Consider the following 23390-nt stretch of genomic DNA (forward strand, 5'->3'; position numbering starts at 1 on the left):
CGAGGGTGATGGTAGTACGTTCACACCGATTCCTGGACAAGGAACACGTTCTGCGGTGGGCCAAGAAAGAACGGAACAGCAAGTGGGAGAATTGTGAGCTGCGCATTTATCAGGACCTGGGCGCAGATTTGGCCAAGAGGCAAGCTGGGTTTAATTGGGCAAAAATGGCCCTCTTTAAGAAGGGGGTGAAGTTCGGGACGTTGCACCCAGCCCGTCTGTTGGTCACACATGAGGGACATGACTTCTACTTTGAAACACCGGACGATGTATGGACTTTTAGCAAAGAAAAAAGACTGGATGTGAACTAAAAGACACCAAAGCCTTGGAGAGTACTGTTGTGCTGGGATGTAAAATTAGTGTTATGTGTACTAAGGGGCTGTTTTGATGGCTGGAGTTAACTTTGTCTTACAGGGAGCTGGTTAGCGGACGGGGAGGGATTTCTGGGGCTGTTTTTTTTCATCTTCTGTGTTTGTTTTTTCACTATTTTTTCTGATGTTTGTTTACTGGGGAATGTTTGTCCAAGTGCGGGGAGAGAACAATGGGGAGACAGACTGCTTGGTGCCATGGGCAGGCGCTATCAAGTCAGCCTGGGTCAGCTGATGCACGGAAGCACAGTGGGGGGCGAGCAGGTGTCAAGCTGGACCTTGATATGGGGGGTTGGGTTTCTCGTGTTGTTGCTGGGGGTGGGGGGAATGCTGCTTTGCTGACAGGGGAGGAACTGTTACTAGGGGACAAATGGGAGGTCGGGAATGGCGAATGCCCGAGGAGCCCGCGGGCGTGAGCTAGAGGCTGGCCTATAGACCAGACTAGATTGAGAAAGGGGTGGGCTGGCCAAGTATTCCACTCAGGGCTGGACTCAAAGACCGGGCGGGGGGGGATATTGATCTTGATCAATAAACGAGTGGCATTCGAGGCAGGGAGAATCGTGTCAGACAAGTGGGGTAGGTACATAATGGAGAGTGGGAAGCTGGAGGGGGTCCGGGTGGTACTCGTGATCATATGGGGAAATTTGCATACGTGCAGTGCGGTCAGCCTAAGTTGAAGGTGGTTTGTGGAGGGGCTGTTGGCAAGTGACAGTTAAACCCGAAACACTTTGTGAGTGTTTCCCACCCTACCTCCTCCTCTAACCAACCCCCCCACCCCACAGTGGTTGGGAAGCGGGAGCAGGGGCCTGTCGTGAAGGTGAGTGAGTGCCTTTAAATTTGCTTACCTTTCAGCGGGATCAGGGTTTGAGGTAATATCAGGTAAGCTCTTCCTTTCTGTTTCTTTTTCTTGTTTTTTTTTTAAATCTAGAGGGGATGTCAGGGAAGGCAGTACAATGCTCCTCCTGCAGAATGTTTGAGGTGAGGGACGCCGTCAGTGTCCCTGCTGATTTCATCTGTGGGAAGTGCACCCAACTCCAGCTCCTCAAAAACCGTGTTAGGGACCTGGAGCTTGAGCTGGATGAACTTCGGATCATTCGGGAGGCAGAGGGGGTCATAGATAGGAGCTTCAGGGAAGTAGTTACACCAAAGACTGGAGATAGATGGGTAACTGTAAGAGGGACTGGGAAGAAGCAGTCAGTGCAGGGACCCCCTGCGGTCGTTCCCCTGAGTAACAAGTATACCGTTTTGGATACTTGTGGGGGGGACGACTTACCAGGGGTAAGCCATGGGGTACGGGCCTCTGGCACAGAGTCTGTCCCTGTTGCTCAGAAGGGAAGGGGGGAAAGGAGTAGAACATTAGTAATTGGGGACTCAATAGTCAGGGGCACAGATAGGAGATTTTGTGGGAGCGAGAGAGACTCACGTTTGGTATGTTGCCTCCCAGGTGCAAGGGTACGTGATGTCTCAGATCGTGTTTTCCGGGTCCTTAAGGGGGAGGGGGAGCAGCCCCAAGTCGTAGTCCACATTGGCACTAACGACATAGGTAGGAAAGGGGACAAGGATGTCAGGCAGGCCTTTAGGGAGCTAGGATGGAAGCTCAGAGCGAGAACAAACAGAGTTGTTATCTCTGGGTTGTTGCCCGTGCCACGTGATAGTGAGATGAGGAATAGGGAGAGAGAGCAATTAAACACGTGGCTACAGGGATGGTGCAGGCGGGAGGGATTCAGATTTCTGGATAACTGGGGCTCTTTCTGGGGAAGGTGGGACCTCTATAGACAGGATGGTCTACATCTGAACCTGAGGGGCACCAATATCCTGGGGGGGAGATTTGTTAGTACTCTTTGGGGGGGTTTAAACTAATTCAGCAGGGGCATGGGAACCTGGATTGTAGTTTTGGGGTGCGAGAGATTGAGAGTAGAGAGGTCAGGAGCACAGTTTTGACTTCGCAGGAGGGCGGCAGTGTTCAGGTCTGTGGTTTGAAGTGTGTCTATTTCAATGCCAGGAGTATACGAAATAAGGTAGGGGAACTGGCAGCATGGGTTGGTACCTGGGACTTCGATGTTGTGGCCATTTCAGAGACATGGATAGAGCAGGGACAGGAATGGTTGTTGCAGGTTCCGGGGTTTAGGTGCTTTAGTAAGGTCAGAGAAGGGGGCAAAAGAGGGGGAGGTGTGGCGCTGCTAGTCAAGGACAGTATTACGGTGGTAGAAAGAATGCAAGATGGGGACTCTTCTTCCGAGGTAGTATGGGCTGAGGTTAGAAACAGGAAAGGAGAGGTCACCCTGTTGGGAGTTTTCTATAGGCCACCTAATAGTTCTAGAGATGTAGAGGAAAGGATGGCGAAGATGATTCTGGAAAAGAGCGAAAGTAACAGGGTAGTTGTTATGGGAGACTTTAACTTTCCTAATATAGACTGGAAAAGATATAGTTCGAGTACATTGGATGGGTCGTTCTTTGTACAATGTGTGCAGGAGGGTTTTCTGACACAATATGTTGACAGGCCAACAAGAGGTGAGGCCACTTTGGATTTGGTTTTGGGTAATGAACCAGGCCAGGTGTTAGATCTGGAGGTAGGTGAACACTTTGGAGACAGTGACCACAATTCGGTGACCTTTACGTTAGTGATGGAAAGGGATAAGTATACCCCGCAGAGCAAGAGTTATAGCTGGGGGAAGGGCAATTATGATGCCATTAGACATGACTTAGGATGTGTTGGTTGGAGAAGTAGGCTGCAAGGGTTGGGCACACTGGATATGTGGAGCTTGTTCAAGGAACAGCTATTGCATGTTCTTGATAAGTACGTACCAGTCAGGCAGGGAGGAAGGGGTCGAGCGAGGGAACCGTGGTTTACCAAAGAAGTGGAATCTCATGTTAAGAGGAAGAAGGAGGCCTATGTGAAGATGAGGCGTGAAGTTTCAGTTGGGGCGCTTGATAGTTACAAGGAAGCGAGGAAGGATCTAAAGAGAGAGCTGAGACGAGCAAGGAGGGGACATGAGAAGTCTTTGGCAGGTAGGATCAAGGAAAACCCAAAAGCTTTCTATAGGTATGTCAGGAATAAAAGAATGACTAGGGTAAGAGTAGGGCCAGTCAAGGACAGTGGTGGGAAGTTGTGTGTGGAGGCTGAGGAGATAAGCGAGATACTAAATGAATACTTTTCGTCAGTATTCACTCAAGAAAAAGATAATATTGTGGAGGAGAATGCTGAGACCCAGGCTATTAGAATAGATGGCATTGAGGTGCGTAGGGAAGTGTTGGCAATTCTGGACAAGGTGAAAATAGATAAGTCCCCGGGGCCGGATGGGATTTATCCTAGGATTCTCTGGGAAGCCAGGGAAGAGATTGCTGAGCCTTTGGCTTTGATTTTTAGGTCATCATTAGCTACAGGAATAGTGCCAGAGGACTGGAGGATAGCAAATGTGGTCCCTTTGTTCAAGAAGGGGAGTAGAGATAACCCCGGTAACTATAGGCCGGTGAGCCTAACGTCTGTGGTGGGTAAAGTCTTGGAGAGGATTATAAAAGATACGATTTATAATCATCTAGATAGGAATAATATGATTAGGGATAGTCAGCATGGTTTTGTGAAGGGTAGGTCATGCCTCACAAACCTTATCAAGTTCTTTGAGAAGGTGACTGAACAGGTAGACGAGGGTAGAGCAGTTGATGTGGTGTATATGGATTTCAGTAAAGCGTTTGATAAGGTTCCCCACGGTCGGCTATTGCAGAAAATACGGAGGCTGGGGATTGAGGGTGATTTAGAGATGTGGATCAGAAATTGGCTAGTTGAAAGAAGACAGAGAGTGGTAGTTGATGGGAAATGTTCAGAATGGAGTTCAGTTACGAGTGGCGTACCACAAGGATCTGTTCTGGGGCCGTTGCTGTTTGTCATTTTTATAAATGACCTAGAGGAGGGCGCAGAAGGATGGGTGAGTAAATTTGCAGACGACACTAAAGTCGGTGGAGTTGTAGACAGTGCGGAAGGATGTTGCAGGTTACAGAGGGACATAGATAAGCTGCAGAGCTGGGCTGAGAGGTGCCAAATGGAGTTTAATGTGGAGAAGTGTGAGGTGATTCACTTTGGAAAGAATAACAGGAATGCGGAATATTTGGCTAATGGTAAAATTCTTGGTAGTGTGGATGAGCAGAGGGATCTCGGTGTCCATGTACATAGATCCCTGAAAGTTGCCACCCAGGTTGATAGGGTTGTGAAGAAGGCCTATGGTGTGTTGGCCTTTATTGGTAGAGGGATTGAGTTCCGGAGCCATGAGGTCATGATGCAGCTGTACCAAACTCTGGTACGGCCGCATTTGGAGTATTGCGTACAGTTCTGGTCGCCTCATTATAGGAAGGACGTGGAAGCTTTGGAACGGGTTGCAGAGGAGATTTACCAGGATGTTGCCTGGTATGGAGGGAAAATCTTATGAGGAAAGGCTGATGGACTTGAGGTTGTTTTCGTTAGAGAGAAGAAGGTTAAGAGGTGACTTAATAGAGGCATACAAAATGATCAGAGGGTTAGATAGGGTGGACAGCGAGAGCCTTCTCCCGCGGATGGAGGTGGCTAGCACGAGGGGACATAGCCTTAAATTGAGGGGTAATAGATATAGGACAGAGGTCAGAGGTGGGTTTTTTACGCAAAGAGTGGTGAGGCTGTGGAATGCCCTACCTGCAACAGTAGTGAACTCGCCGACATTGAGGGCATTTAAAAATTTATTGGATAAGCATATGGATGATAAGGGCATAGTGTAGGTTAGATGGCCTTTAGTTTTTTTTTTTTTCCATGTCGGTGCAACATCGAGGGCCGAAGGGCCTGTACTGCGCTGTATCGTTCTATGTTCTATATATGCTCCGAATAGGGACAATGTGGAATTTGAGGAGGGTGTTAGGTAAGATCCCAGACTTAAGAATCACATAACCGGAATATGGGAGGACATACTTGGACTTACTTGCAGCTGGAGTTTGTTAATTAGTTAATTGCATTAGGCCAGTTTTAAGAAGCTAGAGTCACAGTATAAATAGGAGCTAGTTACAGTGCAGACTTTGTTTGCACTGGAGTGCTGAGCTTGTGGCATTTGAGTGCTACAGTGAGAGTTTGGTGACTGAGGGAGTGCTGAGCTTGTGGCATTTGAGTGCTACAGTGAGAGTTTGGTGACTGAGGGAGTTAGGTGATGATGGAGTAAGGTGCTCCTTACATTTCATTTCCTATATTTATCAAAGAGCGTGAAGGGAGCCAGGAGTTTAGAGTACAGCTGACTGGAAGTAGAGTTGGAGGGCGGAGGTCCAGTTGGTCCAAGGGGCAGCTAATTCTGTAAAGTAAGAGGGGATGGAGGCTAGGGCAGTTGCATGCTCCTCCTGTAGGATGTGGGTGGTGAGGGATACCACTGGTGTCCCCGCTGACTATACCTGCGGGAAGTGCACCCAACTCCAGCTCCTCAGAGACCGTGTTAAGGTACTGGAGCTGGAGCTGGATGAACTTCGGATCATCCGGGAGGCAGAGGGGGTCATAGAGAAGAGTTACAGGGAGGTAGCCACACCAAAGGTACTGGACAAGAGTAGCTGGGTTACAGTCAGGGGAAAGAAAACTAACAGGCAGACAGTGCAGGGATCCCTCGTGGCCGTTCCCCTTCAAAACAAGTATACCGTTTTGGATGCTGTTGGGGGGGACGACCTACCGGGGGAAGGCCCCAGCGGCCAGGTCTCTGGCACTGAGTCTGGCTCTGGGGCTCAGAAGGGAAGGGGGGAGCATAGAAAAGCAATAGTAATAGGAGATTCAATGGTTAGGGGAATAGATAGGAGATTCTGTGGTCGCGAGCGAGACTACCGAAAGGTATGTTGCCTCCCGGGTGCCAGGGATGTCTCTGATCGTGTCTTCAGGATCCTGAAGGGGGAGGGTGAGCAGCCAGAAGTCGTGGTGCACATTGGTACCAACGATGTAGGTAGGAAAAAGGGTGTGGAGGTAATAAACAAGTTTAGGGAGTTAGGCTGGAAGTTAAAGGCCAGGACAGAGTTGTCATCTCTGGTTTGTTGCCGGTGCCACGTGATAGCGAGGCTAGGAATAGGGACAGAGTGCAGTTGAACACGTGGCTGCAGGAATGGTGTAGGAGGGAGGGCTTCAGGTATTTGGATAATTGGAGCGCATTCTGGGGAAGGTGGGACCTGTACAAGCAGGACGGGTTGCATCTGAACCAGAGGGGCACCAATATCCTGGGGGGGGGGGGGAGGTTTTCTAGTACTCTTCGGGAGGGTTTAAACTAATTTGGCAGGGGAATGGGAACCGGATCTGTAGTCCAGCAACTAAGGTAGACAATAGTCAGGACGGCAAAGCACGTAGTGATGCAGTGGGGAAGGTAACAATGACAAAGGAGAGTACTTGCAGGCAAGGAGATGGGTTGAAGTGTGTATACTTTAATGCAAGAAGCATCAGGAATAAGGTGGGTGAACTTAAGGCATGGATCTGTACTTGGGACTACGATGTGGTGGCTGTGGTGATCGTAGATTGACTAGATACAATACAACTGCGCAAACACTAGAGGGAGCACGGGAGAGCTATAAATACACCGGGACAGGAAGTGAGGACACACTTCACGGAAGGCAGAACTCGTAGCAGGACACAGACACACAAGCAGGTAGCATTTGAGGTAGCCGTATGTTAAGCTCTGAAGAGAGAACGAATTCACAATAAAGCATCTTCTCCGCATTTGAGACTACGAGCTTTATTAAGACACGAGGAACAACACATGGTACCAGCAGTGGCTTCAGACGCTTACTACAGGACAACTCAGCTGCAGACACAGAAAGAACAAAATGGCATGGAAATCTCCTACTGGACATTCGACTTGGGAAGACATCGCTGATGGAAGGATGTGCCTTGGATACCCACTTCAGCTGGACACGACTGGCAATGTAAGAAATGTCTGGAAAATGTTTAAACAATGGCTCGATTTAGGTATCATAGCTAATGATGCAGCAGCAGCCTCAGACGAAATTAAAATAGCAATGCTCATCGAAGGACATGAAGCTAGGAAAGTTTATAATGGATTTAAATACTCAAAAGGTGAAGACAGAAACAGCTTACAAACAATACTAAACAAATTTGAAGAGTACTGTAAGGAATTTGAACAGCACTGTATGCTCAGAGGCCAAACTGCACAGAGACTGAGTGATGCAAAACTTCAAAAATCACGAAAAGAACAAGAAATCACGAGTGAAAAGTACAGATCAAAAAGAAGAGATAACATGAATTTTTCACAAAGCCAAAACGCTGAAATCCAGTCCAGATCGAAAAGAAAAGGTAACTTACAACTTTCAGAAAGAAAAAACGCTGAAATCCGCGATAAAATGGCGTCCGACCACATTTTGCAGTCTTGAGCACACAAAGAACTACAAATTGCGTCTGCGCATGCGCCGGAACCGGAAGTCGCGCATGCGCAGTTCCAACCATCCGTTCATCGTTCTGCGCATGCGCCCGCCGCGCATGCGCAGTGTAAAAAGGTTAGTGGTGCCGATCGTGATGCGCAAGACGCGCACGCGCAGTATCTAAAAGTTGTGCTCGTGGATCGTTATGCGCATGCGCACGTCGCGCATGCGCACTCTCAAAAAGTTTTGGTCGCGGATCGTTATGCGCAAGCCGCGCATGCGCAATGGACACAAAACCGCACAGTGAAGGAAGGCCGATTTGCGCATGCCCAATTCATTCCTACGCGTGACGTCATGACGTCTGAGCATCCCGACCACGCCTACTTAAAAGGGAAATGCCCGAAAATTGAAAACAAGATACTTAAAGTGGTAAAACCAATTTTTCTTGCCTCAGAACACAGAAAAACGCCTGAACTTAAACCAGCAGTTGAAAATAACTCGCACAACACCCTGGAAAAAGCAGTCTGCACCACCCAAAGTGAAGAGAACAAAAAGAATTCCGAAACAACAAAAGATGATTTGTTTTTCGAAGATTACTACTCAGACATGGCTGAGTTAGTCGGATATGCTAATCACAGCATCAGCGACACGGTCGCAAAGTTCAACACGAATCAACTCGTGGTAGATGGATCCAACCAAGATGATTTGGTTTTCGAAGAATACTACTCAGACATGGCTGAGTTAGTCAGATATGCTAATCACAGCATCAGCGACACGGTCGCAAAGTTCTACACGAATCAACTCGTGGTAGAAGAATCCAACCAAGATGATTTGGTTTTCAAAGAATACTACTCAGACATGGCTGAGTTATTCGGATATGCTGATCACAGCATCAGCGACACGGTCGCAAAGTTCAACACGAATCTACTCATGGTAGATGAATCCAACACCACGATGCCATGGCAGCTCGTCGATACATTGGATGAGAGCAATACCCAAGACGAAGACAACGCCACACAGAGAGCACAGAAAGACTCCACAGAGCGAGCGATGACAGGCTCCACAGTGCGAGTGATGAAAGACTCCAAAAGGGACGCAAGCAAACACTCCCTGGCGAACACCATGCATGAAGACCATGAAGGTCAACCCGCCGTATCTGAGCAACCGCAAGCAGACTATGAACGTCTACCAAGCTCACATGAACAAGAAGACGACAATGTACATCTACCCACTGCATGCGAAATCAGGGACAAGGTGATCACACTCGACGTACAGGATCACAGCGAGACTGACAGTTCTCAGCTTGTCTGTGCAGAAGCACAGAGTCGGGCCACCCAACAGTCCAAAGAGACCACGCCAACAGAAACCATGCAGATTTTGACTCCAGAAGAGGAGCACCTGGAGTCCAGAGAGACCACGCCAACAGAAACCATGCAGATTTTAACTCCAGAAGAGGAGCGCCAAGAGTCCAGAGACACCACGTCAACTGAAATCATGCAGAATTTGACTCCAGAAGAGGAGCGCCAAGAGTCCACAGACACCACGTCAATTGTAATCATGAAGTTTTTGACTTCAGAAGAGGAGCGCCAAGAATCCAGAGAGACCGCGTCAAATGAAATCGAGAAGAAGTTGACTCCAGAAGAGGAGCACCAAGAAAGCAAAGATGAGGAATCAAATCCTCCACAAATGATTGATGTCACCAGCACCGATGCAACATCAGATCATTCTCACCATTCTCGAGACGAAATGCTCAATGACTCAAATTATCCACACGGGACACTCATAGAGCAAACACCAGAGGGAGCACGGGAGAGCTATAAATACACCGGGACAGGATGTACAATTTTCTTTAACGATGTACAGAAAATATGTAAAGAGAAAAGAAGGGGGATGTGGTGATCGTAGATTGACTAGATACAATACAACTGAGCAAACACTAGAGGGAGCACGGGAGAGCTATAAATACACCGGGACAGGAAGTGAGGACACACTTCACGGAAGGCAGAACTCGTTAGCAGGACACAGACACACAAGCAGGTAGCATTTGAGGTAGCCGTATGTTAAGCTCTGAAGAGAGAACGAATTCACAATAAAGCATCTTCTCCGCATTTGAGACTACGAGCTTTATTAAGACACGAGGAACAACACAGTGGCCATCACGGAAACTTGGATAGAAGAGGGGCAGAAATGGTTGTTGGAGGTCCCTGGTTATAGATGTTTCAACAAGATTAGGGAGGATGGTAAAAGAGGTAGGGGGGTGGCATTGTTAATTAGAGATAGTATAACAGCTGCAGAAAGGCAGTTCGAGGGGGATCTGCCTACTGAGGTAATATGGGTTGAAGTTAGAAATAGGAAAGGAGCAGTCACCTTGTTGGGAGTTTTCTATAGGCCCCCCAATAGCAGCAGAGATGTGGAGGAACAGATTGGGAAACAGATTTTGGAAAGGTGCAGAAGTCACAGGGTAGTAGTCATGGGCGACTTCAACTTCCCAAATATTGAGTGGATACTCTTTAGATCAAATAGTTTGGATGGGGTAGTGTTTGTGCAGTGTGTCCAGGAAGCTTTTCTAACACAGTATGTAGATTGTCCGACCAGAGGGGAGGCCATATTGGATTTAGTACTTGGTAATGAACCAGGGCAGGTGATAGATTTGTTAGTGGGGGAGCATTTTGGAGGTAGTGACCACAATTCTGTGACTTTCACTTTAGTAATGGAGAGGGATAGGTGCGAGCAACAGGGCAAGGTTTATAATTGGGGGGAAGGGTAAATACAATGCTGTCAGACAAGAATTGAAGTGCAGAGGTTGGGAACATAGGCTGTCATGGAAGGACACAAGTGAAATGTGGAACTTGTTCAAGGAACAGGTACTGCGTGTCTTTGATATGTATGTCCCTGTCAGGCAGGGAAGAGATGGTCGAGTGAGGGAACCATGGTTGACAAGAGAGGTTGAATGTCTTGTTAAGAGGAAGAAGGAGACTTATGTAAGGCTGAAGAAACAAGGTTCAGACAGGGCGCTGGAGGGATACAAGATAGCCAGGAGGGAACTGAAGAAAGGGATTAGGAGAGCTAAGAGAGGGCATGAAAAATCTTTGGCGGGTAGGATCAAGGAAAACCCCAAGGCCTTTTACACATATGTGAGAAATATGAGAATGACTAGAGCGAGGGTAGGTCCGATTAAGGACAGTAGCGGGAGATTGTGTATTGAGTCTGAAGAGATAGGAGAGGTCTTGAACAAGTATTTTTCTTCAGTATTTACAAACGAGAGGGGCCATATTGTTGGAGAGGACAGCGTGAAGCAGACTGATAAGCTTGAGGAGATACTTGTCAGGAAGGAAGATGTGTTGCGCGTTTTGAAAAACTTGAGGATAGACAAGTCCCCCGGGCCTGACGGGATATATCCAAGGATTCTATGGGAAGCAAGAAATGAAATTGCAGAGCCGTTGGCAATGATCTTTTCGTCCTCGCTGTCAACAGGGGTGGTACCAGAGGATTGGAGAGTGGCGAATGTCGTGCTCCTGTTCAAAAAAGGGAATAGGGATAACCCTGGGAATTACAGGCCAGTTAGTCTTACTTCGGTGGTAGGCAAAGTAATGGAAAGGGTACTGAGGGATAGGATTTCTGAGCATCTGGAAAGGCATTGCTTGATTAGGGATAGTCAGCACTGATTTGTGAGGGGTAGGTCTTGCCTTACAAGTCTTATTGAATTCTTTGAGGAGGTGACCAAGCATGTGGATGAAGGTAAAGCAGTGGATGTAGTGTACATGGATTTTAGTAAGGCATTTGATAAGGTTCCCCATGGTAGGCTTATGCAGAAAGTAAGGAGGCATGGGATAGTGGGAAATTTGGCCAGTTGGATAACAAACTGGCTAACCGATAGAAGACAGAGAGTGGTGGTGGATGGCAAATATTCAGCCTGGAGCCCAGTTATCAGTGGCGTACCGCAGGGATCAATTCTGGGTCCTCTGCTGTTTGTGATTTTCATTAACGACTTGGATGAGGGAGTTGAAGGGTGGGTCAGTAAATTTGCAGATGATACGAAGATTGGTGGAGTTGTGGATAGTGAGGAGGGCTGTTGTCGGCTTCAAAGAGACATAGATAGAATGCAGAGCTGGGCTGAGACGTGGCAGATGGAGTTTAACCCTGACAAGTGTGAGGTTGTCCATTTTGGAAGGACAAATCTGAATGCGGAATACAGGGTTAATGGTAGGGTTCTTGGCAATGTAGAGGAGCAGAGAGATCTTGGGGTCTATGTTCATAGTTCTTTGAAAGTTGCCACTCAAGTGGGTAGAGCTGTGAAGAAGGCCTATGGTGTGCTAGCGTTCATTAGCAGAGGGATTGAATTTAAGAGCCGTGAGGTGATGATGCAGCTGTACAAAACCTTGGTCAGGCCACATTTGGAGTACTGTATGCAGTTCTGGTCACCTCATTTTAGGAAGGATGTGGAAGCTTTGGAAAAGGTGCAAAGGAGATTTACCAGGATGTTGCCTGGAATGGAGAGTAGGTCATAAGAGGAAAGGTTGAGGGTGCTAGGCCTTTTCTCATTAGAACCGGAGAAGGATGAGGGGCGACTTGATAGAGGTTTATAAGATGATCAGGGGAATAGATAGAGTAGACAGTCAGAGACTTTTTCCCCAGGTGGAACACACCATTACAAGGGGACATAAATTTAAGATAAATGTGGAAGATATAGAGGGGATGTCAGAGGTAGGTTCTTTACCCAGAGAGTAGTGGGGGCATGAAATGCACTGCCTGTGGTAGTAGTCGAGTCGGAAAAGTTAGGGACCTTCAAGCGGCTATTGGATAGGTACTTGGATTAGGGTAGAATAATGGAGTGTAGGTTAACTTCTTAAGGGCAGCACGGTAGCATTGTGGATAGCACAATTGCTTCACAGCTCCAGGGTCCCAAGTTCGATTTCGACTTGGGTCACTGTCTGTGTGGAGTCTGCACATCCTCCCCGTGACTGCGTGGGTTTCCTCCGGGTGCTCCGGTTTCCTCCCACAGTCCAAAGATGTGCAGGTTGGGTGGATTGGCCATGAAAAATTGTCCAAAATTCTATGATTAACCTAGGACAAAAGTTCGGCGCAACATCGTGGGCCGAAGGGCCTGTTCTGTGCTGTATTTCTCTATAATCTATACTAACACAAATAATTGAGCCGGAATTGGACCGGTCGAAATCCAGGACAGGGAGGAGGCCGACTGCGGCAAAGGGATTGAAGGGGTTTATGGAACAGATGTGGGGAGTAGACCCATGGAGGTTTGCACGGTCAAGGGCGAAGCAGTTTTGTTTTTTTCTCCCATGTCCACAAGGTATACTCTCGCATTGACTTTTATTGTTCTGAGCAGGGCGCTAATACCGGAGGTGGTGGATACTGAGTACTCGGCAATCGCAGTGTCGGATCATGCACCACATGGGGTGGATCTATGGGTTAATGTGGAGAGAGGACAACGCCCGCTGTGGAGGCTGGATGTGGGGTTGTTAGAGGATGAAGCAATCTGTGGGCGGTTGAACAAGTCCATCCAGAACTTCCTGGAAACAAATAATACGGGGAGGTCTCTGCAGCGACGGTTTGGGAAGCTTTGAAGACAGTAGTCAGAGGGGAATTAATCTCGATACCGGCCCACAGAGAAAAGGCAGAACGGGCTGAGAGGGATAGATTAGTTGAGGAGATACTCCAGGTAGACAGGAGATTCTCGGAGGTCCCGGATGTGGGGCTACTGAGGGAGCGGCGGAGGTTACAGGCGGAGTTTGGGCTGTTGACTACAGGGAAAGCGGTGGAATAGTTGAGGAAGGCAAGGGGGCAATTTATGAGTATGGGGAAAAGGCAAGCAGAATGTTAGCTCACCAGCTCAGAAAACGGGAGGCAGCCAGGGAGATAGGGAGAGTAAAGAGTAGAGATGGGAATACTGTCCTGGACCCAGTGGGGATGAATAAGGTGTTTAAGGACTTTTACAATAAATTATATGAGTCGGAACCCCCGGCTGGGGTGGAGGGGATGAGGCAGTTTTTGGGTCAGTTGAGGTTCCCGAGGGTAGATGAGGATCTGGTGGAAGGGCCGAGAGCCCCAATTGAGATGGAGGAAATAAGCGAGGGGCTGGAGGGCATGCAGTCGGACATGGTCCCGGGGCCAGACAGCTGCCCGGTGGAATTCTGTAAGACGTTTTCAGAGATATTGAGCCCACTGCTGGTGAGGACATTTAATGAAGCACGAGAAAAGGGAGTCCTCCCCCCAACAATGTCGCAGGCCTCGATTTCACTGATTCTGAAATGGGAGAAGGGTCCGGAGCAATGAGTGTCATACAAGCCGATTTCTCTATTGAATGTGGACGCCAAATTGCTGGCTAAGATACTGGCCAGAAGGATAGAGGACTATGTCCCGGGGGTGCTAGGGGAAGACCAGACGAGATTTGTAAAGGGCAGGGATAGAGAGGGAGGTAAAAGCGGTGGAGGAGTTGCATTACTGGTCAGAGATGATATCACAGCTGTGATTAAGGATAGCACGATGGAGGATTCGAGCACTGAGGCAATATGGGTAGAGCTATGAAATAGGAAGGGTGCAGTAACATTGTTGGAACTTTATTACAGGCCTCCCAAAAGCGAGCGTGAAGGAGAGGTACAAATATGTAGATATGTAGACAGTAGATTATAGAAAAATGTAGGAGCAATAAGGTGGCTGTGATGGGAGATTTTAATTTCCCCAACATTGAATGGGACTCATGTTGTGTTGGAGGCGCAGATGGAGCAGAATTTGTAAGGAGCATCCAGGAGTTTTTTTTAAGAGCAGTATGTAAATAGTCCAACTCTGGAAGGGGCCATGCTGGACCTGGTATTGGGAACTGATCCCGGCCAGGTGGTTGAAGTTTCAGTCCGTGATTACTTTGGGAATAGTGCTCACAATTCCGTAAGTTTTAGAATACTCATGGACAAAGACGAGAGTAGTCCTAAAGGAAGAGTGCTAAAGTGGGGAAAGGCCGAGTATAACAACATTCGGCAGGAGCTAGGGAATGTGGATTGGGAGCAGCTGTTTAAGGGTAAATCCACATTTGAAATGTGGGAGTCTTTTAAGGAAAGGTTGATTAGAGTGCATGACAGACATGTCCCTGTGAAAATGAGGGATAGAAATGGCAAGATTAGGGAACCATGGATGACGGGTGGAATTGTGAGACTAGCTAAGATGAAAAAGGAAGCATACACAAGATGAGGCAACTTAAAACTGAAGAAGCTTTGGAGGAATATCGGGAAAGTAGGAGAAATCTCAAACGTGCAATAAAGAGGGCTAAAAGGGGTCATGAAATATTTTTGGCGAACAGGGTTAAGGAAAATCCCAAAGCCTTTTATTCGTATATAAGGAGCAAGAGGGTAACTAGAGAAAGGATTGGCCCACTCAAAGACAAAAGAGGGACTTTATGCGTGGAGTCAGAGGAAATGGGGGAGATTCTTAATGACGGATGTTGAGGCTAGGGATGGATGTTTAAATACTCCTAGGTCAAGTCGGCATAAGGAAGGGGGAAGTTTTAGGTATTCTAAAAGGCATTAAGGTGGACAAGTCCCCAGGACCGGATGGGATCTATCCCAGGTTACTGAGGGAAGCGAGGGACGAAATAGCTGGGGCCTTAACAGCTATCTTTGCAGCATCCTTGAGCACAGGTGAGGTCCCGGAGGACTGGAGAATTGCTAATGTTGTCCCTTTGTTTAAGAAGGGTAGCAGGGATAATCCAGGGAATTATAGACCTGCGAGCTTGACATCAGTGGTAGGCAAACTGTTGGAGAAGATACTGAGGGATAGGATCTATTCACATTTGGAAGAAAATAGACTGATCAGTGATCGGCCGCATGGGTTTGTGCAGGGAAGGTCATGTCTTACAAACCTAATAGAATTCTTTGAGGAAGTGACAAAGTCAATTGATGAGGGAAGGGTTGTAGATGTCATATACATGAACTTCAGTAAGGCGTTTGATGAAGTTTTCCATGGCAGGTTGATGGAAAAAGTGAAGTCGTATGGGGCTCAGGGTGTACTAGCTAGATGGATAAAGAACTGGCTGGGCAACAGGAGACAGTAGTGGTGGAAGGGGGTGTCTCAAAATGGAGAAAGGTGACTAGTGATGTTCCACAGGGATCCGTGCTCGAACCACTGTTGTTTTTGATATACATAAATGATCTGGACGAAGGTATTGGTGGTCTGATTAGCAAATTTACAGATGATACTAAGATTGGTGGAGTTGCAGATAGCGAGGAGGACTGTCAGAGAATACAGCAAAATATAAATAGATTAGAGAGTTGGGCAGAGAAATGGCGGATGGAGTTCAATCCAGGCAAATGTGAGGTGATTCATTTTGGAAGATCTAATTCAAGAGCGGACTATATGGTCAATGGAAGAGTCCTGGGGAAAATTGATGTTCAGAGAGATCTGGGAGTTCAGGTCCATTGTACCCTGAAGGTGGCAACGCAGATTGGTTAAGAGTGGTTAAGAAGGCACACAGCATGCTTGTCTTCATCGGACGGAGCATTGAGTACAAGAGTCGGCAGGTCATGTTACATAGGACTTTGGTTAGGCCACATTTGGAATACTGCGTGCAGTTCTGGTCGCCACATTACCAGAAGGATGTGGATGTTTTAAAGAGGGTGCAGAGGAGGTTCACCAGGATGTTGCATGGTATGGAGGGTGCTAGCTATGAAGAAAGGTTGAGTAGATTAGGATTGTTTTCGTTGGAAAGACGGAGGTTGAGGGGGGACCTGATTGAGGTCGACAAAATTATGAGAGGTATGGACAGAGTGCATAGCAACAAGCTTTTTCCAAGAGTGGGGGTGTCAATTACAAGGGGTCACGATTTCAAGGTAAGAGGGGGAAAGTTTAAGGGAGATGTGCGTGGAAAGTTTTTTACGCAGAGGGTGGTGGGTGCCTGGAACGCTTTGCCAGTGGAGGTGGTAGAGGCAGGCACGATAGCATCATTTAAGATGCATCTAGATAGATATATGAACGGGCGGGGAACAGAGGGAAGTAGATCCTTGGAAAATAGGCGACAGGTTTAGATAAAGGATCTGGATCGGCGCAGGCTGGGAGGGCCGAAGGGCCTGTTCCTGTGCTGTAATTTTCTTTGTTCTTTGTCCAAGGCTAATGTTCAAAGGGTTTTAAATGTTATTATGATACCCTCGGAAGGAGGGGAGGTGGTGGTAGCGATGGATGCGGAAAAGGCTTTTGATCGGGTGGAGTGGGATTACCTGTGGGAGGCGCTGGGAAGGTTTGGGTTTGGTGAGGGCTTCATTGACTGGGTGCGGTGGCTCTATCAGGCACCAGTAGCGAGTGTGCGTACGAACCGGCGGAGGTCGGGGTATTTTAAACTACACGAGGGATGAGGCAAGGGTGACCCCTCTCCCCACTGTTTGCCCTGGCCATAGAGCCATTGGCCATGGCGTTAAAGAGCCTCTAGGAACTGGAAAGGGCTGGTCCGGGGCGGGGGCTGTGGAGCACCAGGTCTCGCTTTACGCAAATGACCTGCTCTTGTACATTTCAGATCCATTGGAAGGGATGAGGGAAGTAAAGCGAATCCCTGGGGGAATTTGGCAATTTTTCGGGGTATAAATTGAACATGGGGAAAAGCGAGATGTTCGCGATCCAGTCAAGAGGGCAGGAGAAGAGACTGGGAGAGCTGCTGCTGAGAATGGTAGGAAAGAGCTTTCGGTATCTGGGAATCCAGGTGGCCCGGGAATGGGAGGCACTGCACAAGTTAAACCTATCCCGGCAGAACAAATGAAAGGGGACTTTAAGAGATGGGACATGCTCCCGCTATCACTGGCAGAGAGGGCACAGACCGTGAAAATGACGGCCCTCCCCAAATTTGTTTGTCTTTCAGTGCCTCCCTATCTTCATCCCAAGGACCTTTTTCACGCGTGTGAATAATGTTATTGCAGGCTTTGCAGATACTTACTAAACACATGTTTGCCTTGGATCACACTGGTGTCCATGAACTCCCATATTCTGTAACTGCCACACATCACCTGCCCTGCAAGATTTTTCTTTACATTTATGACCCTGTTGATTACATTTTAGTTGATGCTCGTCTGTGTTTTCATTCATATTTAAATAAATGTTTTACTTGCATTAGATGAAATTCCCTTAAGATAAATAGAAAATACTCGTCAGCTAATCTAAAAAGCTTTACTATTAGTAAATTTTATTGCTACTAATAAGAGTATTACAATTATTAAAATTTCATGAGTTTTGAAAGATAAATGAGAAAAATACTCATTAACCAATCAACTAACTGTTTTGCTTTTAAAGTGCTGCTGCACGTTTTTGAGTTTTCCTCCTTGGTGCATCTTTGGCCCTGGTGGCTCTTCAACTTTAAGCAAAGCCAGCCTATCCAATTTGGCTCTTTTATCAATTTTTAGCCCATCCAGTGTCTCAACTACCTCCCACTTTCGTTATGAGATGGGCTTTCACTTCTTCTTGAAAAAGAACTAATTTCATACATGAACCATGGCCCCTACCTCCATTGTTGTTCCCAGGCTTTGGCTGGGGTGCACATAAAATAAAATTCTAACAATCTCAATAAGCTTTGTGATGGGAGGAAGCCGATAATTTCTGCAGATGCAGGAGCAGCTTTAATGTGGCAAGTAGATGTGGCACTGAGTGAAGAACAACAGCAATTAAAGGAGTGAGTGGAACCAGAAAAATTCACTATAGTGAAAGATTGAGGAAGGTGTGTGAACCCTGATCTTAAGACTGCGGAAACAGGAGAGCAGCCTCCCCACTCCTGCAGTTTGGCACAAACACCCCCAAAAAATGAAGAGCCTGTTTCCCCACATCTTAACTAATGATTCTTTGCTTGCTGGGTGCTGAGGAATATCTGAAATCAGCCTCAATTAAAAGAGGCAAGTTACTGGCATATCTCAAACCTCCTTATGCAGCCTGCCTGATGTTGAGAACAAACTTGGGCATGTTGATATTGCTGACTTCTAGGAACAAGATAAGACAACAGAGAGGTGCTACCAAGACATTTGAGAAAATGAATCAAGGCAGTAAGTCTCAAAATAAAAATTGGTGAAATGAATGAAGCTCTCAGATTATAATAAAAAAACAAATGGGTTCACTAATGTTTTTTCTGGAAGGGAACTTGTCATCCGTACTCAGGCTGATGTGATTCCAAGAACATCAACACGTTTACTTCATAAGGATGAAGACATCAGGCTCTTTTGCTTGGAGTGCAGTTCTGGTATCTCATTATATAAATTACATAATTATATTAGGGAGATCAGAAGAGATTTACAAGGAGATTGCCAGGACTGAAAAATTGGAGCTATGGGGAAAGATTGAATTGAGATGCACAAAATTGTGGGAGACATGGGTTCAGGCTGTGTGGCATGTTTTTCAGCCAGCACAGACATGATGGGCCAAGTGCCTCTTTCTGCACTGTAAACCTTTTATAATCATAGAATCCTATCATCAGAGCAACTGTCAGCAAAATTAAAGGCCATGTTTGCTTTGAAATTTACAATTGACACAACTTTAACAGCCTTTTGGGAAGCAAGAGTTCACAGTAACTTCATTGCCGTGTTAATGTAAGCCGACTTGTGACAAAAAGATTAATTATTAATAAAATGTTTTTGGACAACACCCTTGAATGGTCTATTTAGATACTATTCTGCCTGTTCTGGACTCTCACGTTGGAGGAAATATCTACCCTATTTACTACCTTTAATTTAATCTGGACCTGATCAACTAGAATTAAAGGCTGGCAGGCAGAACAACATCTGAACAATGGGTTTCTTTCTGGAAAGACAGGGAAAACACATCCAGAGCTCCCTGGATGATGAAAGAGAAGTAGGCCAGAGTTTTATGATCCTGGCAGGATCTTCCAGTCCCACCAAAGTCAATGGAGGCTGGGTCGTTAGACATATTCAAGGCTGAGATAGACAGACTTTTAATCAGTATAGGAATCAAGGTTTATGGGGATAAGGTGAGTGAGTGAAGTTGAGGATCATCATTTCAGATCAGTCATGATCTCATTGAATGGTGGAGCAGACTTGATGAACAGAGTGGCCAATTTCTTCTCCTATGTCTTATGGACTTTTGGCTGGCTTGTTGCATTTGCTGCGGCAGGTCGAAATCTTAGACTTTGTATTAAGAGCAAAAACAGATTATGCTGAATCTTTATGAAGCTCTAGTCGGTTCACAACTAGAGCATTAAACCCACGTCTGGTCATCACATTTTAGGAAGCTTTTGAGGGACAGAGGGGGTTCAGAGGAACACTTGGAGGGATGAAGGCGTTTAACTGCAATGTTAGGTTGCTCTCATTGGACTAAAAGAGATTGAAGGGGTGATTTGAGATTTAAAAGATTCTGACAAAGGTAAGTTATTTCTACTTGCTAATTGAATACTGGTTATGGAACTCAGATTTAAGGCATGCAGTGGGGATGTAAGGAAGAACCTTTTCCTAGAGTTTCAGGTAATGACTTGGAACTTGCTGTCCATGAGGATAACAGAAGCAGAGATGACAGATTTCAAATGCAAATTTGATGGGCACTCCACAGGCAGTGATATGAGCATAGACTGGTCTGCTCTGGACAGTACACAGCATAGACTCCACAGACCAAATGGTTTCATTTATTGTTATAGTAATATTGTCTGAATGACTAAAAATTGACTAAAATATTAAATTAAAAACTTAAATTGCAAAAACATCAAGTAATTCCTGACTTTTGTTTTTACCTTAAATTCAGGATAAAATGTAAAAAGGAAGGTCTCCCCAGTTCCATAAAAACAATCACTAATCTTGAATGGTTCAGATGCTAGAGCACCAAATAGCTGCAGATATAAAATAGAAAAATGGAAATCAGTTAATAGAAATTGATTTGATTCATCACCCTCCCAACAACTGTTCACATTTGCACAAATGGCCACTTGATCATTATGCATCTGTTTATGCATGCGCAGTGATCTCCAAAGCTAGTGCTGCCTAGCCTCAAACTATTCACCACGTGTTGTAAGTAGAAGGGGAAGCAGAGCAATGGAAAACAGCTGACAGTCACAGCTGGGTGAATAACATTACTTCAGCAAGCAAGAACAGGCAGATTACAAAGCTAAAATAATACAACACTAATAAAAGGGAGAAGTCAAAGAGAACAAAATTGGTAACAGAATAGAGTATTACAAGAAAGAAATATATTGTATACATATATACAAAATGTCTTGCATGTTTTTGCAGAAAATTTCAATATGTTAATATTTTCATCACAGTTATAATAAATAGTCTTCTAAAGTAGGTGAAATAAAAAAGCAGCATGTTCTATTTTTTAAAAATGCACATGCCATACCTGGCCATCGCTGTCTTTAATAACTAGCAGCATTGGTGTATCGACACCTGTCATACTACGGTACAGTGTTTTCAGACTCATGCCATGTTTAGCAGTACTGTAAATTAGAGTCCATGGGTACCCAACAGTCCGTGGAGGCAGATGTTTTGCAAGCTAAAACCCATCCAAAATAAAAGGGAATGTTTAAAAATAAAAGGCAACAGGATTTAAATGCATTTCTATTACCAATATACAGTCATAGTATGATTCCAACCACTGCTGTAAAACAAGTCAGAATTTGGTGGCTCTCTGGGTACATAAATTAGTATACAGATCACACATGTTTATTAATGTTGTGTCATGTGAGCGCAACACATGGCTGGAGGGCTGGCCAAGGAAAGGGGTTGGCTGATTGGCAAAGGGGGGGGGCGAAGTGCCCCCCAACCAGGCTGATCACCTGGAATGTGAGGTCTAAACAGGCCAGTGAAGAGGGCACGTATGTTTGTGCATTTGCGGGTTCTGAAGACGGACGTAGTCATGCTGCAGGAGACACACCTGAAAGAGGCAGATCAGGTTGGTTAAGGAAGGGCTGGGTTAGTCAGGTCTTTCATTCGGGGCTTGAAAACTGGGGTGGTAATGAGTTGTGAGGTGGCAATCTTTGGGGTGTCCCAGGAGTCCAGGAGCAGGAGGCCGATGTCTTGACCTTTGCTTCCCTGGTAGCCCGGCGACGAATACTGTTGGCATGGAGGGATTCAAAGCCCCTGAAAACCGAAGCATGGCTATCGGATTTGGCGAGCTTTCTCGGTCTAGAAAAAGGCTAAGTTCGCCTTGAGAGGGTTCACTATCGGGGTCTGCCCGATGGTGGCAGCCATTCATTGACTTCTTCGCAGAGAATTAATCGTCAGCGGGGGGTTGGGGGGTAGAGGGCTGGGGTAGTGTAGAGTAGGGGGTGGTTTAGGCAGGTCCTTGCAAGAACAGAGTTGTGGTTTGCACTGTGTGCTATCTGCTTTTCCTTTTGTACAGTACTATACAATGTCATTGTTTTATATGCCAAAGGTACCTCAATAAAATTGTCTTTAAAAAAAACACCTTTAAGAAATGAGTGTTTTTCAGTGATGTCAGAGTGTGGGTGGAGCTGGGCTGTCTGTCAGCTTTTTACTTTAGTTTTAGGCCGTTTGCTGCAAGGTGTGTTTTAGTTTTGTTTTTAGTGTTGGAGTTGAAGCCAGACAAAGCAGGTGTACTGTTGATCTCTCTGCCATGAAAAGACTATCTCTTTATCATTTGGTGAATTCAGAATTATAAATGTTTTCAGCAGTGAATGTAAACCTGATGTGCTTCTGTTAAAAGGTGTTTCTTTTGTCTTCTGGATGTTGTTTGGGAAGTTATTAAGGATTACCTAGTGTTGTACTCTTTGGGGGTTGCATTTGAATTAATGCTTGCTAAAATGTATGTTTTAAAAAGATGAGTTCATAGAATAAACAGTATTTTGTTTTAAAAAAATACTTTTCCATTTCTGCTGTACCACACCTGTAGAGTGGGCTGTATACTACCCATACCACAATCTATTAAACGCTGTGGGTCAGGTGAACTCCATGATACACTTTGGGGTTCTCTAAATCAGGGCCAATAACAAATTGGGGGCTTGAGGGGGTTAAAGGTCCATCTATTGGATTGGCTTAGTGAACTTAAAGACAGTGAGGGGTGAGCATATTGTGGTTGTTTTTCAGGTGTGGTATTTTAGTTTAAATAGGGAGTGTGTTGTGGACAATGGCTCTTTCAGAAGCTCTAAGTTTTTGGGGGTGGAGACGGTCACACGCAGTACCTTACGGACAGAGACTAAAAGCAGACCGTTAGATTTGGCAAAAACATTGCAGTTAACACTGCCTGACAAAATGCGAAAAGATGAGGTAATTATGGCGGTGCCTAAGCATTTAAAGTTGCCTGAGATACAGGTTGACTCATTGGAAATGGCAAAAATTCAGTTACAAATTAAACAAATGGAACATGAGAACGAATTAAAGCAGCTTGAATACGAAAGAGAGAGAGAGGGGAAAAAGAAAAGGAGAGAAGGCGAAAAGAATAGCGCCAGCAGAACAAAAAGAAAGAGAAAGTGAGATAGAGATCAGGGAAAAAGATAAAGAGAGAGTTTGAACTTCAGAAAATGGCCATGAAACATGACAGTCAGTTAAAATTGGCAGACGGAAAAGGGAAACGTACAGTTGGATGATAGCGATGAAGATAGTGAGAAAGAGTGTCATAGTCGAAGGCTTGGTGAGGATCTATTTAAATATGTCCAAGCATTGCCAAGGTTTAATGAGAAGGAGGTAAAAGCCTTTTCATTTCATTTGAGAAGGTAACTAAACAAATGAAATGGCCACAAGA

General features: G+C 45.9%; 1 protein-coding gene across 8 annotated transcripts in view; it reads right to left on the reverse strand.

The window, feature by feature from the left end:
* Nucleotides 1–23390, reverse strand: part of oxr1a (oxidation resistance 1a) — a 576817-nt gene that overhangs the window by 14097 nt on the left and 539330 nt on the right. For all 8 annotated transcript variants that reach the window (XM_038809973.1, XM_038809970.1, XM_038809974.1 and 5 more), the window contains 2 exons: nt 21030–21182; nt 20425–20520 (listed from right to left, as the gene is read on the reverse strand). In XM_038809973.1, coding sequence (XP_038665901.1) covers nt 20425–20520; nt 21030–21182 — 249 coding nt within the window. The remainder of the gene's footprint in view (nt 1–20424; nt 20521–21029; nt 21183–23390) is intronic.

This window comes from Scyliorhinus canicula, chromosome 10, assembly GCF_902713615.1.
Source record: "Scyliorhinus canicula chromosome 10, sScyCan1.1, whole genome shotgun sequence".
Lineage (NCBI taxonomy): Eukaryota > Metazoa > Chordata > Chondrichthyes > Carcharhiniformes > Scyliorhinidae > Scyliorhinus > Scyliorhinus canicula.